Here is an 18038-nt window from a genome sequence, read left to right as displayed (position 1 = left end):
TTTACGTATCTTGGAAGTTGTATTAGTTCTGATTGTAGTGTGACAGATAAGGTGAATGCACGAATCTGCAAGGCTCGGGCCGCGTTTGCTAACTGGAGACACTTATGGCGTCAGAATGGTTTATCCCTGAATCTGAAGGGATGTGTGTATCAAGCTACAGTACGGGCTGTTTTGTTGTATGGCTGTGAGACTTGGCCTATTCGAGCAGCGGAACCGAGACGTCTTCAGGTGTTCGACAATCTTTGTCTCAGAACCATAGCTCGTGTGGGTTGGTGTCGGTGAATCCGTAACGAGGCAGTTAGAAAGCGTGTTTTCGGTTGTGTAACGGGTACTTCCACTGAAGAATGTGTCCAGCATCAGGAGCTACGTTGGTTGGGACATGTGTTACGTATGCCGAACCATCGTTTGCCGAAGAGAGTGCTGTTTTCCATGCCCAACTCAGAGTGGCGTAAACAGAGAGGTGGCCAACCCTTGACTTGGCAGAGGTGTGTGAAGGAGATCACGAAACGCTTGGGTGCTGTCGGTGCTAATCGCCTTCCAGGATGGGGACCGCGTGATCCTCACTGTGCCTGGTTGGAGACACTACAAGATATGGCTGCCAACCGATGTCAGTGGCGTTGTTGTTGTCAGTTTCTGTCCAGATTGCCTGAGTGAATGTCTGGAAGTGTAGGCACCTCGGAATGATTGTGTTAAGCTAGCACTAAGTCCCTCCCTCATCCACCTTTACTCTTTTCTTCACAATAAGGCTTTCAAATAAGTCGTGGTTGTACGGCAGTGAAGCATCGGTGTTGAACACTGATGTCATGCTGTCGATGATGATGATGATGATGATGATGATGATGAAACCGAGTAACTCGGAAGTACGTTTTTTTCAGGGGGAAGTTCGTTTTGTTCTGTGGAATTGTATGCATTACTGCTTCGACGAAGGTATCACTTGATTGTAGGTTGCTATGCGCACTCGAAGTGATACTCCGCCGCACAGGTAATCCGTTGACAGACAGCTTTGTGATGCCATACAGTGTATTTGTTCCGTTATTTAGTAATTTACAATCCCCTTAGCATAACTTATTTTGCCGCATTTTATCTCAGGTGATTGCGGGCTTCCTCATTCTGCACTCCCCTATTTTCTGCTACTGAATAGATAGCACCCACTGAGAAGCTTTACTAACCTAGAGAGTAATATTTTTATCATACAGTTTTAGTCATTCAAATTGTGCAAACGCTAATGGTATCACTCGATCAGATCGTGACAAGTCTATTGTGCAAAAACTTGGTTTCAACTGGTAACAACAATGAACGAACCGGACATCCGCACCTGGCTTTGTTTTACCGAGTCACACCGACTGAGAAAATAAGCTACGCCGTTGATGGTACATGCCATTTCTAGGATCCTAATTAACTTCGATTTCATTCGTACGGCTACGTCGAGTTAAAAATTGCTGTCTCAGACATGTTCTAAATCGTATCCAGCCACAGAAACTCAGTCAGTGGGATGGAAGATATTGAAGGTTTTACCAGACGTTTGTATCCTTTATAGCATGTGTGCAATGCGATGATAACGACAGAAGTTACACTAATCAACATTGGAGATAAATTGAACTTGACCGGGAATTTACCAGTGCAGCAACAACCACTTCTATCAAACAACTTGAATATTCGTCCTGGCGATTTAAGTCGGCTTTGAACGGATAAAGTTTGACCGATAAAGTTACGAAATTACCGAAGAATCACCCTGAACAGGTTGTTGAGTGCTTGGAACCTGCTCATGGCTAATTAGACCGAACTCTTACAAAGTTGCTGAAGACTCTTCGACAGCCTATGACCGGTTTTGCAGTCCCCGCCAACCTTATGTTCTCCTTGAACCCAAATTGGAGCTCGGGGACTGCGCCTACCTGATGAGCCCCAAGAAGGGCGAAACCGGTCGTGGGCCATCGAAGAGCTTTCAACCTTGTGAATAGTTTCATGAAAATATACTGCGATATCTCGAATATCGTACTAACTGAAACACGAGGCAGCCCTTGACATTCAGTTGGAGAACATCATAAAAGAGATTCACTTGACTCTCCCGTGAAAGGCGAATTGTCGCAAGACCAAACCCTGTTTGGGAGAGCATTCTTCGCATAAGTCTGATCGATTTGGTGGGCGTTTGCCCAAAAGTCGTACGGTCGTACACTGATGTCCCTGCTTCTCTTATTCTCGTTCCGGTTGTCATGCATCGACCTAGTGAATTGAATAGGTCAGGATCATGTAAGTACGGCTGACTGCGCAATGCATCAAGCGAGATGGCCAGTTTTGTTACATACGCTATTCGCATGTTACTTTGTCATAATCCATTTGCGAAACTGTCCGGCACATACATTCGGGTCACCATTTTTGAATGTAAAGCAATTACAGCAGGTCGTATGTGCAACTCACCTACTGGCATCAAAAACGACATGCAACTAATTCACTCTAATACGACCGACAGCTTTATAATTTGGCCGCACCTTCTCCTCGCTTGTGTATACATTCGTACACACAGCAGTCGGCCAATAATTTCATACTTGGTTTTCGTGAGCAATGTGAGATGCCAAGTGAACTCAGTGGCACTGTCAGATGGTTATGCTGTCATCACAAACCATGGTTGTTGTTTAGACGGATGTTGATCTGTTCGCCAAGCTTGGCAATTAACTTGCAAACTGGGAGACATTATCAGTGCGCCGTTGGATGAGTCAAGCCAAGACTCAGTTATTAGGTAGGGAGTTATTACGTTACTAACACCCTGTTCACCGTCCCTGTATTAATCGGTTGAGTGAAAACAGCGGTATCCAGCGATGATGTGAGCGGCCATTGTCTTACTGGGGTGACTATTCCTTACCTTTAAAGAGAACTCTTGGGCAAGGGATAAGGCATATCCAGAACATCCTCGGGAGCATGAAGCCACTAGTCAGCCACTCGCGAGGGAGGCATGTCCGACTAGCGTAAGACTTTTTCAGTGCGGGGAGCATTCGTCACCGAAGGTTGAACGGTTACTTTCGTGTTACCAAGCGAAGCGGGCCAGACAGTTTTGATGTCCTTCAACCATGAATCGCGGCTGTCACTCAGAAGTCGCAACCATCTGCGTAGTATATCAAATTTATACAGGCTGAAAAATACAACGCCTAACGCGCTGCTGTGTGGAGAAACAAATAGAACGTCACAACTCTGAATGTATGACTGTGTTACAAGGCGGATCCAGTAAGTCTCGTGGAATTTACGTGGGAAAATCGCCTCAAAACTGAATTGTGTTTACTGTGTGCACTTCAACCCCTTCCAGCACATACCTGTTCTGCCTTACAATGCACTAACGACATCAGTTCGATTGGTGACGAAACGTCTGCAGCGAAATACCAAGCTCAGAGGACAACCTGAGCTACCAAAATTTCTCTCCATGTCAAATTGCTGTTTCTGCTGTATCGAAAGGATTCTGAATGGGACTTTCGTTCAGATGACCCATGTTCGAATCTTGCATGGGCATCACCAAACTGGCTGTCTACCACTGTCTGGAAAATCGTGTACACGCCGTTTCGTTAAAAAAAACATAACAAGGATGCTTTTTTACTCTTGGTTAAGTTGCATCATTAGGTGTGGTAGCTTCAACTTACTAGCTTTCACCAACTAAGTAATGTCCCTATCGAGAGATTTTCACTCGCTAGAGATTCAATCTTTGGAACTCAGTCCAGCAGTGACTGACCCAAAAACAGGTTTGCTCTCCTAATATAATGGGATCAACCCGTACGTGGCATCACTTGTCCTTCACTTACGGAGTTCGTATCACTTGGTCACGTGTTTACTGACTCCTCGAGTGACAACTGGAAGGTTCACGTGTCGTATGACTTACTTATCCCTCCGAGCTATAAATAGAGCAACTACAGGTCAGCATCCCTACGGTGCTCTGGGCTGCTGCATCTAATCGCGGTTTCCATATCTGTTCTCCTGGATCTCACTCGATACGTTCCTAAATTAGACTATCCTTAGCCGTAATCGATAAATTAGGTGACCACTCTCTTTTCAAGTCAATTTCACGGATAGTTTCCTGCTCCTAATCCAAAGTTCTCCCATTGACACATTCGTAAATAAGGCGCTGCGCTGAAAAAAATGCCGTGAAACGCCAGTGTATAACAGGCAAGCAAGGAAATCAACGGAGTATCTTCCGAAAATTCAGTTGGTATCGCAATCATAGCATTGAAGATAGAGAAAGGTCAGGACATTATCCGTCACCTAGCTTGTATAAACACATAACTGCGGCGCGAGATGGCTCGGCAGTTAGAGCGCAAAATTACTAAGCGGAAGATCCGTGGTTCCCACCCGGTTACATCTCTCCTGGCTAGACTTGGGCCACCTGGCAATATGTCAGCCCTCTTGCTTAGTTCAGGTGGCATAGCAGCTAGGCTCCGAAAGGATGTTACAGCTGAACGATTTTTTAGTATAAGGACGGTGACGTTTGGTGGTACATCTAAGTTCTCCTAGAAACCCGATACCCCTTATCTGGCGAGTCACTCCGAGAAAACATAGGTGGTATCAATTGTAAACGCACTCTGACTACTTAATTTTGCATAGTGACCCTGGACGGATGGAAAACCGCAAACAGTAAATGGACGTATTTTACTTCAAGAAACGGTGGACACTGCAATGGTGGTGAACAATGGCGGACTTATTAGATCCAAACAAAACATTGGCACCAGATAGAAATTTGGGTTCGCCGACGGCCTTAACGGGAGGTTACGCAAGTATCACAAGTGATATTCAGCGCACCTGCACAATGAACCGAACAAGCTAGGAGGAAGAATGGATTTGGTCACGTGCTCACTGCTCCGGCTTTATTTAGCCGGCCGCGCTTTACAGATAAATTGTGTATTCGCGCCAAATTGACTTCGACTGTGGTAGTTTGCTCCTTCAGAAACTCTAAAGTTTGATCCACATCTTGCAAAGACTGTTTGGCCGATTGTTCGTTTTCTACAAGTATCTTGTCAGCCTCTTCCAAGTCATATTCCAGCATAACATTGGCACCGAGCCATAGACCAACTCGATCAGCTTTGGGGATGTGGGCTCGGGCAAACAATTGACTAGATACTTCGAAAGTCACGTCCAGATCTGAATCCTTCTTTTGCAACTGGTGAACCACAGCCAGTGTTTTCTGAATATCCGGTAACTGCTGCATCAGACGAAGCTTCCTCTGAAGCAAAGCTTGTTCTATCAGTTTGTATTTTTGATATAGCTCTTCGAACGACCGGCCAGCTTCCATCAGGGTGGAGAAATTGTTAGCTTTCATGTATGCATCCACGTCTTCCATGAATACGGCTTTCGGGATCCCCTTCCGTTCTGAAATGGATTCAGAATCCCCTGTGTGGCCGGTAGTGACCGCAGTAGTGTTGTCAGACATTTGAGGATAATATCTGTAAAGACTGCAAAGATGGAATTAGAAGCAGTACACTACCGTTGTGTCGTGCTGAAAAGCGTAGCACAATGTATGTAACTTCCACAAAGTACAGAAAAAATAATCTCACCTGCTCCAAAAGCACAGGATTGCTTCTGCGTTCCATATACAGAATATTGCGCCGTCACAGATACGTCAGAATGGTCGGAGTACAGTTCTTAAGTAGCTGAACTTTACTAAGGAACTCCGATTTGTAGTTGGGGAAGTTTCTATCTACATCTGGTAGCCTGACCGGTTGGGAGAAGACTAGCTTTGCATACGGAAGCTAAGTGCTAACCTTTAGGTAACGTGGCCGGTTCGTTTCTACCAACGCTTCCCCAATAAAAGGCAGAATCGCTTCTCCCATGGAAAAGGTAGACGCTGGCACTCTGAGGAAAAACCCATTGAACTGACACTCTCGTCACAGGAAACAAAACTATCCTCTTATGCATCTTCGCAGTACATCCCACAGCAGGGCGATTTGCAGCCTTTTCTGGCTACCGTCCCTTGGGTAGCCCAGGGGCAGTTTTGCTTTTAGGTACGACTCCAGTCAGTGCAGCCCGCAGTCACCGCAACTCCAACCAGGTCACCACGATAAGGTGAAGGCTGGTATCAAAGGATGGTCAATGGGAATAAGATGCTGCGTTCGCAGTAACAGGATTTCAAAAATCATCGACAAAGCAAAGTAAGGACAATGGGTATCCCAGAAGAAAGCAAAACAGTTTGTCTCACTACAAATATTGGCGCCTGTGTAACTGTGTAACAAGAAGAATATTGTGGCATTGTAGTATTGGCTTTTGGTCTGCTCACCGAGTTTGGCCATTCGTATCGTAGTACAAGGTCCGAAAAGCACGCTTGGATCACGATCACTGTCATTGACAGCATGACATCAAACTTCCAAACTGATGGTTCGCTGCCGTAAAAATTATTTAATTAAGACCCATTGTCAATTGGGAAGGATATCAGTGCCAACTTACAACAATCATTCCGGGTTACCTACACCTCCAAACACTCATTCATATACCCTAGATAGAGGTTGACAGTAAGAATCACTACTGGTACCGACTATTAGACACCTCTTACAGCGTCTCCAAACACGCACAGTGTTTCACGCGGACCCCATCCGGGAAGGCGAGCTGCACCAAAAGTACTCAGACTTTTCCCAATCAATCCCATTTCCTCCTGCCAGGTCAAAGACTGACCATCTCTCTGCTCACGTCACTCTGAAGTGGGCACGAGAAACAACTCTCTTCGATAAACGATGGTTCGGTATGCGCAATACGTGGAATAGTCACCGCAGTTCCTGGTTCTGGACACATTCCTCAATGGGCTTTCCTGTTGCACAGTCGAAAGCCCGCTACCTAACAGCCTTGTTACGGATTCACCGACATCAACGTACACGGGCTATGGTCCTTAGACAACGATTATCGAAGACATGGAGAGGTCCCAGTTCCGTTGCTCAAACAAGCCGAGTCTTACAGCCACACAAAACAGCCTGTACTGAGTCTGGTACACAAGTCCCTTAAGATCCACAGATATGCCAGTAGGCCGTCATAGTTGTACTCGATTAGGCAACGCGACCGGAGTCTTGAAGATTCGTGCAATCTGTTATATTACAATCGGAGCTAGTACAACTTCCATGATTCGCAAAATGCTCCACAACTTCCAGTACCTCTCCTTGGATTGCATCACGGCAGCGAAGCATCAGTGTTGAACACTGGTGTTATGCTGTCGATGATGATGACGCCTTGGATTGTAAGTGGCGTGTTCAGTGACGGCATGTCCAGAAGCAACAACTAACACTTTGTAGATGGAGAGCGCCTACCGACTTAATGAAAGAATTAAGGAAGGAAGGAAGAAAGAAAGGAACAAGTGAATCGTTCAGCCGTAGCAAGCTTTCGGTCACTATTTAACAAAACTAAGATAAGGAAGCCCGGAAGCTCCCAACTTGCCCCAAGCCTAGACAGGAGACTTTGACCAGTTCATCCAAACACCTGCGTCTTTTCCTCGTCGGAGACGAGAACTATCTTGTCTGCGTATTCCAAATAGATAAGGTTTTCATCAACGGCTACATGAACACCAGAGTTTCGAACAATTTTCAGCGCATATCGCATTATCTCGTCAGTCATGATGTTATACTTGAATGGAAAGTGGGCTTCTTGACGGAAACTGCTTTGTGTATGGAGGCTTCTGGAGAGCTCTCCATACGCTCACACGCTTATAAGTCTGAGAATATGAAGAACTTATATTCACAAACTTTTGAAAAACTGCTTGCTGAGCGAGCGTGTTAGGCAGGTGCTTGGAAAACCTCTATAAAAAAGTCCGCCTCCAAATGCGTCCGTACGGTCGGAGATGGGTGTCTTGGAAACAGACAAAGGCGCCTGTTGCAACTCGATTAGATACACTCATTAGATAGATTAGATTAGATACACCAATTGGCCCCCGTTTACGCAGTTTTACTCATTGTCGTGTTCTCACCTAGAGATAGCTCGAAATTGTAAGGAGACTGAAACCAACCGCACTGACGTGGTGGACGCGTTTGAGCGGGTTTGGAATTTCTTTCCAAAAAGTGTAATAATGCCAGGAGGGTCAACAGCAGTACCATGTAGCAGGTGTGAAGGCGATAAGGTGTGTTACCCAACAAACTAACATATACACATCTATGGAGGCTGAGACACCGTCTTCCCTGAAGAAAGGTATGTTCATTCGCACCAGGGACATTTCACCAGAAATGGAAACGAATGCTCAGCTGGTATACGAGGATGGAATAAGGCTTGATAAAACGTGAAATGGAGGGGAAGGGACGGAGACTTTTCACAAAAAGGCTTGCCCTGAGAAGTTTACAGTAAGGCGCCTATACCTTCCAAAACTATCGAGAAAAACAGCTGAGCATGTTGTAGGAGCAAAATGAAAGATAATAAGATAATCGCTAGGCATTTTATAACGCCCTTTCGGTGTCTAGCTGCTATGCCATCAAAAGTAAACACGAGGCTGGGATACTATCCAGATACCCAAGCCTGGATGGGGTAAGTCGAGAGGTAGAAGTTGGGTTCGAATCACGGATCCTCCGGTCAGTAAATTGGCGCCCTGACCACTGAGCCATCTCGCAAGACCTCAGTATCGTCATCAGAGAGCGAGACACCCTCAGCGGAATCGACCGGACCTCCTTCGTGAACCATATTCAACAAAAGCTGGGCAAAAAACGACTATCATTAGCCAAGTAGTCCTACTGAAACTGACAAGCCAGCTAGTGTGTTGCATGGCATGCCCCAAGGGGATTCCAATCATGCGTATGAAGAATCATGTGGACCCCGTCCAGGAAGATGTGAAGATTTCACAGCACTCGACTTGACAGTAGCCACTCGTATTTCATATCGTTAAGTCGTGGTTCGTCTTCCGCGAACCCTTCGTCAACAAGGATTCCAAGTGGGAACAAGATTAGTAGATGGTGGTCAGTTATAGATGATAGACGCCTCAACCATCTTAATCTGACAAGCCATATCTGCTACTTGGTCGAATCCCACTATTTATCCTGTACTCGCTTACGGACCGTTTCAACGAAGCGAGTTAGCGCCTGCTTCACTACCTAGGCAGTGACGATCAAACATTTGAAGGCCATTGAGGATTCCTGGTCGGTGGAGCAAGGTTTCACAGTCATATGGTAGGAGTGCCCTCAGGTTCTTCCTTCGATACGCCTCTCTGCCTTTGGTTATATTCGTCTCTGACACCAAAAGTGATGCAAGTTGGTATACATTCCCAACCGTGGACCGTCACAGTGCAGTCACGGATTGTGCAGCTGACAAGATAAGTAAATCACATTTTGAAGATTCAAAGGTGTAGAAGGAAATGGGAAACCTCGGTACGTTACTTTGCACTTCAAGTGCAAACTGCAAATCAAAACAGGGGGCTTCTTCCGATAAGATATTTGGGATAGTTTGAGAGGGAGACGTACGGTCGTCTAATAGCAGATCAATGCCACCGCATAATCCAATTTTGCCAAGTTTTCCTCGGGTGTGATTTTGACATCCAGATTCATCTTCCCTAAGAAAGCATACTCTGCTAGGGCGTTGATGACCAAAATAAACAGACAGGATGGAAGAGATACCTTTGGTGAACCCCAGTGGTTGCTGTGAAACTTTTGGATGGCATACACAGACCAGAAATATGGGATGAAGTGGCACGAAAAGTGCTGACAAACTTCGATTGAATTCGTCTTGGCCACGAATATATGGATGCGGAGCCTATCCAAGGAGTCCAAGACTCTTTGAAGCCAAAAAAGATCAACACGGTTTGTCGGCGATATGTCTCACGATGCACAAACGTTGGTCGTAATGTGAATATGTGGTCAATGCACCCTGTACCTAGTCGGAATCGCGTCTGATGCTCTCGGACTTATTTCTTGCAGGATGGTCAGACTTTGCAGCAATAGTGAAGCATCCGTTTCATAACTTCGGTATTTCGAATCAGTTCTTCAGTTCGAAAATCGTGCATCGAAATTAGAGGCGATAGCTTCGATGCTAGACTGGTATTAGTTGCATGACACAGCGATACCTGTCAGGGTCTCTAGCCATTGGTTTGAGTTGTCCCAGTCCGGGAATCCGACATCTAAAAACGCAACTGAGTTCAGTGGTTGTTGTGAGCTCTCACTAAGACCCAAAGCTACAGATCGTCGTGACGGCTGATGCCTTTACCTTTGCAGTCGGTGCCGTCATTCTGCGCTTCTTCCCAGAGGGATCGTGGTAGGCCATCATGCTTGATATTCAAGGTCACCGCACCACCGACTTTGGTTAGGCCGATGCATTATCTCGCTGATTAGCAATCAGCCGACTCACGGAGAAGACACGGTCGTTGCGCAGGTTGCTTTCGAAATCAAAACCAACTACGCCTCAACAGCACGCCGGAAACTCTAGTATGTTCGGAAACCATACAGTTGGACATACTGCTCTATACCTTTGAGCTGAGAGCTGACGCAGTTCCGAAAGAAAAAAGTGTGGTCGGCAGCTCGGTGCTTGATCACGTACTTCTTCCCAGGCGGTGGACAAAGCGATGCCCCCGCCAGTCGGAACGCATCCAAGTCGACGCACGTCGAACTTGTTACTGACTTTTCACAAAATGTTGGGGTATCAATATCCCCAAAACTCTGTACCTTTGTGTGTACTAACGAAATTCCGGCATTTTTCAAGATCAAACTATGGATATACATATGGATTGTCATTTTTCGGTTATCACTTGTTAACCACCTGTTGTTCGGAGCATTACAGTTGTGTCCAAGGTTTCGTCTTATTGCTATTCCACCGCACTAGAAGTAGGGATCAAGCAACATAGCTGGGGATAGAATATCGTTACAGTCCGCGCATATTATCGTCTGCTTGCTGCGTGATCAAACCATAACAGTGGTATGGGCGTTCATGCTCCTTTGTAAGATCATGGGCTGTCTGAGATGAGATGGCTCAGTGGTTAGAGCGCGAATTGCTGACGAAAAGGTTCGTAGTTCGGACCCGACCTCTGCCTCTCAACTTCCTCTGTCTAGGCTTGAGCAACCTGGCAGTATCCCAGTCCTCATAATTCCTTCTGATGACACAGCAGCTAGGCACCGAAACGGCGCTACAGCTGGACTGTCCGCCCCTGAATCCTCTTATCCCGACAAAAGGTTGAACGAAGAGGGGATCCACGAGGCAAACGGTTTCCAGCATAAGAAGCACACGACCTAACCAGCGTAATCTGCGCAGTGTGACCAGCTGGTCTACGAGGAAGACTGAACTTCCCAAAATCCATCTGGCTTACCTTAACATTCCTGATCTATTGTTCCTACCAGACTCGCGCAATGTCTTGAGGACATCTATGGTCAAATACGGAGGGCTTTCGTAAGCTGCGACCACCTCTCTGATCCAAAAAGAACGAAAGGTCGGATCACGGCATCGTACATTCTCGTCTTGACAGTCACGGTGATGTCAAGTCGGCGCCACAAGAGTCGGAAATTAGCAAACGTTGCCCTAACCTCCCCGATTTGGACGGCAATTTAGTCTTCCGCTGGACCGTCTGGCATGACGCAGCTGTCCAGGTAAACGAACTCGTCTACCACATCTATCGGCTCACCGGCAAACATGAGGTCTGAATTCGATCCAACCCAATCTCACAGCAACAACTAACAGGTACGAAACACATACCGAACTGTGCAGCGAAGTTATTTAGAATAATCTGCACCTCTAGAGGATCTCATCTACGAAAAGCAATATGGATGGCGTACTCAATGCCCGTGAACGAACGCCTCGGATGTACGCCAACCCCCGGGATGTCAGAGGTGGGCAGAGAAGATTGAAGTAGCTAATCGGTTGCGACGTTGAAGAGAAATGACGATAATGACCTTGTTTGACACCAATGGATGTGCTCAACTAAGAAGGGAATTGGTAAAGACACGCCCACGGAAGACATGAAACCCTTATGGGGCACATTTTCTGACGGAAAACGGAGCCAAAATGTCTGAGATCGAGAAACATGACAAGTGCTGATCGTCGGAAGGAGTCGCGCAACCCGACACTTGCCACACGACGAAGATATGAATGAGAAACCCCAAGCAGAGCAAAGACCATCCCGATTCTTGAGAATGACTCTAGCGATGAGGGATTAATCCACTTTACGCACGATGTTATTACACCCTTTTAAACCATGGATATCATTGCAGAACCCTTCGGTTCTGTTGGAATTTTCCCGCATTCCGTAGATTTTTAGTATGGTAGCCAGGCCTCTTGTGAAGGACCCACCACATTATTTGAAGAGTGAAGGCGAAAACCGTTTGAACCAGGCGCTTTGTTGCTCTGAAGCAACGAGGTTGAACTTCAGCTGTCCACGGAGGACAGATGTTGACGTCTCAGTCGGATTCACCTAGTCCTCTATAAAGGCTCAGTTGAACTGCTCTTTAAAGTTTTTGTCCCCTCGTTCACCAAGACAACCTTTATGTGAATGGACTGAGGTCAGGTATTTTCAACACCCACCACCCTCAGGCCAGTTAATCGGATTACCTGTATTACGAGGCAGATATATGCTGTTGCAAAAGTCTTCTTCATTCGCCACGCTTTTGAGATCCAATCGTTCAGCTGTGGCACCCTTTTGGTGCCTAACTGCCATGCCACCCGAAGGAAGCACGAGGGCTGGGATACTGTCAGGTTGCCCAAGCCAAGACAGGGCAAGTCGAGAGGCAGAGATCGGGTTCGAGCCAGGGACCTTCCGGTCAGCAAATTCGCCCTCTAACCACTTGGGCCACCTCGCCCCACCAACGCTCTATCAATCCTTGGGCTCTTGATTGTTTGGCGCTTGAGGGATATGTGTGAGCCATTAAAGTCGTTCGTTGCTGGTATAGTTTTTCTGGCTGCAGTCACAGATGCTAATCGTGACGGGATCCAGTGCTCATTGGGTTTTACAAGGGATGTCTGGCAAACGGGCAAAAGCTGCGATCATGGCTTTTTCACCTATCTCCAGACTTCAACCAAATTACCATTGCTCCCGGCGAGTTCCGGGAGCTGATCAGCCAACTCTATTCGATATTTTCAAGTTAGAAAGACGTTTTTACAGGCGATCAACCGAATGCATTCGCATTAGGCAAGGTGTTAAAGAGGGAAAGTGAACAGGTGCGCGTGCTCCTACGTCATCAGAGTCTAGTGAAGTACTGTTGTATCGAAACCGTTTTCCAGAAACTGATTGCCCCATGGTCCAACTAAGACAACGGTGGATTTGTAGTTGATGACCTCGAAGTCATACTGAGCATTTGCACTGGCCAGAAGCACATTAGACAAATAAAATGGTTTTCCATTATTATCTATGCGGTGAGTGTCGATCCCGAGTCGGCCACCAAGATGAGCTTCATCAGGACATAGTCAGCCAACCTGAGTATTCATATTACCTGCCAAAATCAAGGTATTTGTACTCGTCCCAATAGAAACTGTTTTTCACAACCCGGAGCTGCGGTCTGCCGAAGCGTATGATGACAACAAACAAACGCTGTATACCACGTCGAGCTGCATTGATTTTGAGTGGAATCCAGTACCGTAAGGCACGCCCAGTCCTGGAGCTAAGCACAGCTTCCAAACCGTGGATACCATCAGTCATTACATCAAAATCATCACATATCCAGAGTAACGTGTGAAAAACTGGGTTCATGCCGAAACGTTTGAGATGTATGACCGAATTGGGGTCTTGTACGTGTTTCGATGTCATGACATACATCGATCGAAAGAAATAAAAAGGTCCGAGTATGAGCTACCTGTCGTCCAGACTGACACAGTACGAATGTTGAAAGGCCCGATAAAAAGCATATTGTTCGAAGTTGATGAAGGTTTATTTCGATTTTTTGCTGGACAGAAGCTCAAATAAGTAGCGACGGTTGCGTAATTGAAGGCTAAATGAGCCGGAATTATTTGAGCGAGGAACGGTGAACGAAGACCTGGAAGGGTGAATGACTTTTCCCAGTTGTTCAGGTCGAAGAAGGGGGCTTGGTTGAAGTACCCTATTTTGAGCCTTTGACTTGGACGTCTGACCCAAAAGGCAGTGGGATGGTGGGATAGTTTCGTTTGCCGACCCTGACCCCAGCCGCTGAATAAAAAAGTTGGGAAGCGAGGCAGCTGTTGCTAAGATTTTCTTTGGCGACCCTCCCAGGAGCCTGTGGCTCAGTAGTCCGACCCAGTTGGCTACAGGGGGTGACCTGGCCCAAAAGCGCCGAGAGCACGGCATAATTCTCCGAATTCTAATACGACTGCGTACGGCAATGGATGGAGCTGATGCTATTACCATATCGTAAACAATTTCTCGTTAGTTCGTCCCATACAAATTAGACCTGCACGATAAATACCTCATTTTCGACTGCATAGTTATACGTTGTCGCTGAATGGCGTTTTAGGTGTCACTGATTTGTGTCAAAAACACTCATCACATGCATGTAGAGACTGCGTAGGTCACCGTGGATTATAATTCAAAAACGTTACAGCTTAGGCAAAGACGGAGTGCGACTGGAACAAACACTTGAAAACGCTGTTGCAGTCCATATGAACCAAATTAAGGTTCTATTTTTTGCTGGAATCCTACGAAACCTTTCATGAACTCCTCATAGGTCACCAAAATGAAAAATCAAAAATTTGTGGTAATATTATCACTATTAATATTGATATTCAGTGGATGGTGCCGGCGGAAACGATCAGCCGTTGGGCGATCGGAAAGTACGCCTTTTTTGACCGACCATTTCTAAGCTGTCCTTACTCGGAAGAAGGCGTCGTCGCTACTCCCATAAATATGGACGTCCTGATCGGATGTCAATTCGCGTTGGAATGATGTAGACCAATTCTTGCTCATCGTAGTTTCGCCAAATGTCCGGAGACTCACGTTCTCAGTGGCCGAAAATTACTTCAACTAGACACAACATTTATTCATTTCGGGTAGATGTTGCGTGGAATGACCTTCCTCCGACGGTCGTCTACGCTCTGTCTAGTACCCAGTTCAAAGTACTACTAGACGCTGGCAAGCTTAGTGCCCCGCGCTGAGAATCTAAAGAGCAGTGCTTTTCCCTTTATTCGCTTGTGCCCTTCAGGTGAATGACAGCCGCCGAACGACAAAAACAAAACCAGCCCGAATAGGCAATTGCTCCACGCGAGTGCTGCGGACCAAACGAAAGCGTGGATTCATGCGTCACAATGTTAGCCAGTCAGAATCGAGAATTATTGGCTCGGGGCCTTTCGCCTCTCCGATCACGAAAGAATGCACTATATGGTCGTACCCACTATATTGAGCATGGACTCACGCTCATATTGAAAATTTTCTTGTTACACTCAAAACGAATGCGGATTCCGGCTTCACTCTGATTTCGTAGCCGACCTAGAAAGTGATTGAATGACCGCCAGTGGAACAAATAACTGCTCTTTAACGTTTACTGGTGCTAAATTCAATTTTTCTCGCTGCCTTCGCAGCTATGCATTTGTGTCAAAACACTCATCACATGCATGTAGAGACTGCGTAGGTCACCGTGGATTATAATTCAAAAACGTTACAGCTTAGGCAAAGACGGAGTGCGACTGGAACAAACACTTGAAAACGCTGTTGCAGTCCATATGAACCAAATTAAGGTTCTATTTTTTGCTGGAATCCTACGAAACCTTTCATGAACTCCTCATAGGTCACCAAAATGAAAAATCAAAAATTTGTGGTAATATTATCACTATTAATATTGATATTCAGTGGATGGTGCCGGCGGAAACGATCAGCCGTTGGGCGATCGGAAAGTACGCCTTTTTTGACCGACCATTTCTAAGCTGTCCTTACTCGGAAGAAGGCGTCGTCGCTACTCCCATAAATATGGACGTCCTGATCGGATGTCAATTCGCGTTGGAATGATGTAGACCAATTCTTGCTCATCGTAGTTTCGCCAAATGTCCGGAGACTCACGTTCTCAGTGGCCGAAAATTACTTCAACTAGACACAACATTTATTCATTTCGGGTAGATGTTGCGTGGAATGACCTTCCTCCGACGGTCGTCTACGCTCTGTCTAGTACCCAGTTCAAAGTACTACTAGACGCTGGCAAGCTTAGTGCCCCGCGCTGAGAATCTAAAGAGCAGTGCTTTTCCCTTTATTCGCTTGTGCCCTTCAGGTGAATGACAGCCGCCGAACGACAAAAACAAAACCAGGTGGCCGAAACTTCAACTAGACACAACATTTATTCATTTCGGGTAGATGTTGCGTGGAATGACCTTCCTCCGACGGTCGTCTACGCTCTGTCTAGTACCCAGTTCAAAGTACTACTAGACGCTGGCAAGCTTAGTGCCCCGCGCTGAGAATCTAAAGAGCAGTGCTTTTCCCTTTATTCGCTTGTGCCCTTCAGGTGAATGACAGCCGCCGAACGACAAAAACAAAACCAGCCCGAATAGGCAATTGCTCCACGCGAGTGCTGCGGACCAAACGAAAGCGTGGATTCATGCGTCACAATGTTAGCCAGTCAGAATCGAGAATTATTGGCTCGGGGCCTTTCGCCTCTCCGATCACGAAAGAATGCACTATATGGTCGTACCCACTATATTGAGCATGGACTCACGCTCATATTGAAAATTTTCTTGTTACACTCAAAACGAATGCGGATTCCGGCTTCACTCTGATTTCGTAGCCGACCTAGAAAGTGATTGAATGACCGCCAGTGGAACAAATAACTGCTCTTTAACGTTTACTGGTGCTAAATTCAATTTTTCTCGCTGCCTTCGCAGCTATGCGGGCCCCGGTTTATTGGGCCTGGAATGGATTAAAAGAACCCAAACCACTGTGCTCGTTGTGTACTTCGCATCCCTCCTAGTAACCTAGCAGTTATTTCCGACGCCTCCTTGCGTTCATCACTGAGTTATTATGATGCTAGAAATATCCACTAGTTCATTACAAACTCTCCATTATGCCGACGTCGGACTCGTGAGCTGGATTTTTTTCATTTTTGTGGTTGAGATAGCTGAACTTTGGGGCAGGTAGCGCGTATATGTGGACAACATGTTTATGGTGATCCTTCTGACCATTGTACATTGGTACTTTCTTTGTAACTTATCATTACTCAAATTGTACCACTTTCTATCTCTCACTAAATCTCAGCTTATTCCCCTTCTCTTCATACCGAATAACTTTTGTTTAAATGAACGCAAAGAAATATGGATGCATACACACCAATACAAATTCTGTACTCCGTGAAAGGCGTGTTCCCTTCTTGCTGTGTCGGGTTACGCTGTCAGTGAATTAACGAGCGGTGATCTAAATTTCAAACTACGACGGGATAGAAAGTATCTAGGACTATATTAGGGAAGATTCCAGGAAGGCGATCGATCTGGATTCATTGTGGTGATAATAACTAACTGTACCAGCGAACTGTAAGTTGTATCATCTCGCCTATTTTACTCACTTGATTTAACTACTTTGAACTGGTATTTGCTAGCGTTATCCACTACATGCTTTTTATTATCTACTCTATCCTTGAAAAGCCCGAAGAATGGTATGTTATGGATGCCAGATGGGACCTTAATCACCAGAATACCGAACCATCGAAGCAGAAGCACGTACTGCCGTCAGTCCTGAAGAATCTGGCATCTAGTCCCTTGGTGCAGGCTTCTCTCGAAAAGCATAGCATACACTGCGAAAACTTATGGTTAGATGCGTCACGGATGGCATGCAGAACCTCAGGCCTTAGGAATACAACTTTCGGGACACGATAGTCTTAACACATATAATTCAATCTTACCATTCCTCGTCGACCAAGCTAAAACAAGTCATAATATGGACGATTCCTTCAAAGCGTATTTTCGCAGAAAGTCAACCTCAGAAATAACTCTTGCACTAACCAGTGAAGCTCCGCAACCCTAAGAATTTCATTCACTCGAATACTGAATTATCCAACGTGTCGTTCGCAGAAAGCCTCAGAAATAACTCTTGCACTAACCAGTGAAGCTCCGCAACCCTAAGAATTTCATTCACTCGAATACTGAATTATCCAACCAACCGTCATCATCATCATCAATGACAGTAACATCAGTGTTGGCAATGATGATTCACTGCCGTATAACCATAGAGTTCGTTTAGTTATATATATATATATATA

At 45.9% G+C, this 18038-nt stretch overlaps 1 protein-coding gene across 1 annotated transcript; it reads right to left on the bottom strand.

The window, feature by feature from the left end:
* Nucleotides 1-4816: 4816 nt before the first annotated feature.
* On the bottom strand, nt 4817-6753 carry T265_03845 (hypothetical protein; the record flags this gene model as incomplete). Its single annotated transcript, XM_009168426.1, has 3 exons — nt 4817-5414; nt 6537-6616; nt 6637-6753. The coding sequence occupies 3 exons, from the start codon at nt 6751-6753 to the stop codon at nt 4817-4819; spliced, it is 795 nt and encodes a 264-aa protein (XP_009166690.1).
* Nucleotides 6754-18038: the final 11285 nt, after the last annotated feature.

This window comes from Opisthorchis viverrini (assembly GCF_000715545.1).
Source record: "Opisthorchis viverrini unplaced genomic scaffold opera_v5_57, whole genome shotgun sequence".
Classification (NCBI taxonomy): Eukaryota; Metazoa; Platyhelminthes; class Trematoda; order Opisthorchiida; family Opisthorchiidae; genus Opisthorchis; species Opisthorchis viverrini.
Note: the sequence above shows the minus strand (reverse complement) of the source record. Positions and strands in the feature narration are given on the sequence as shown.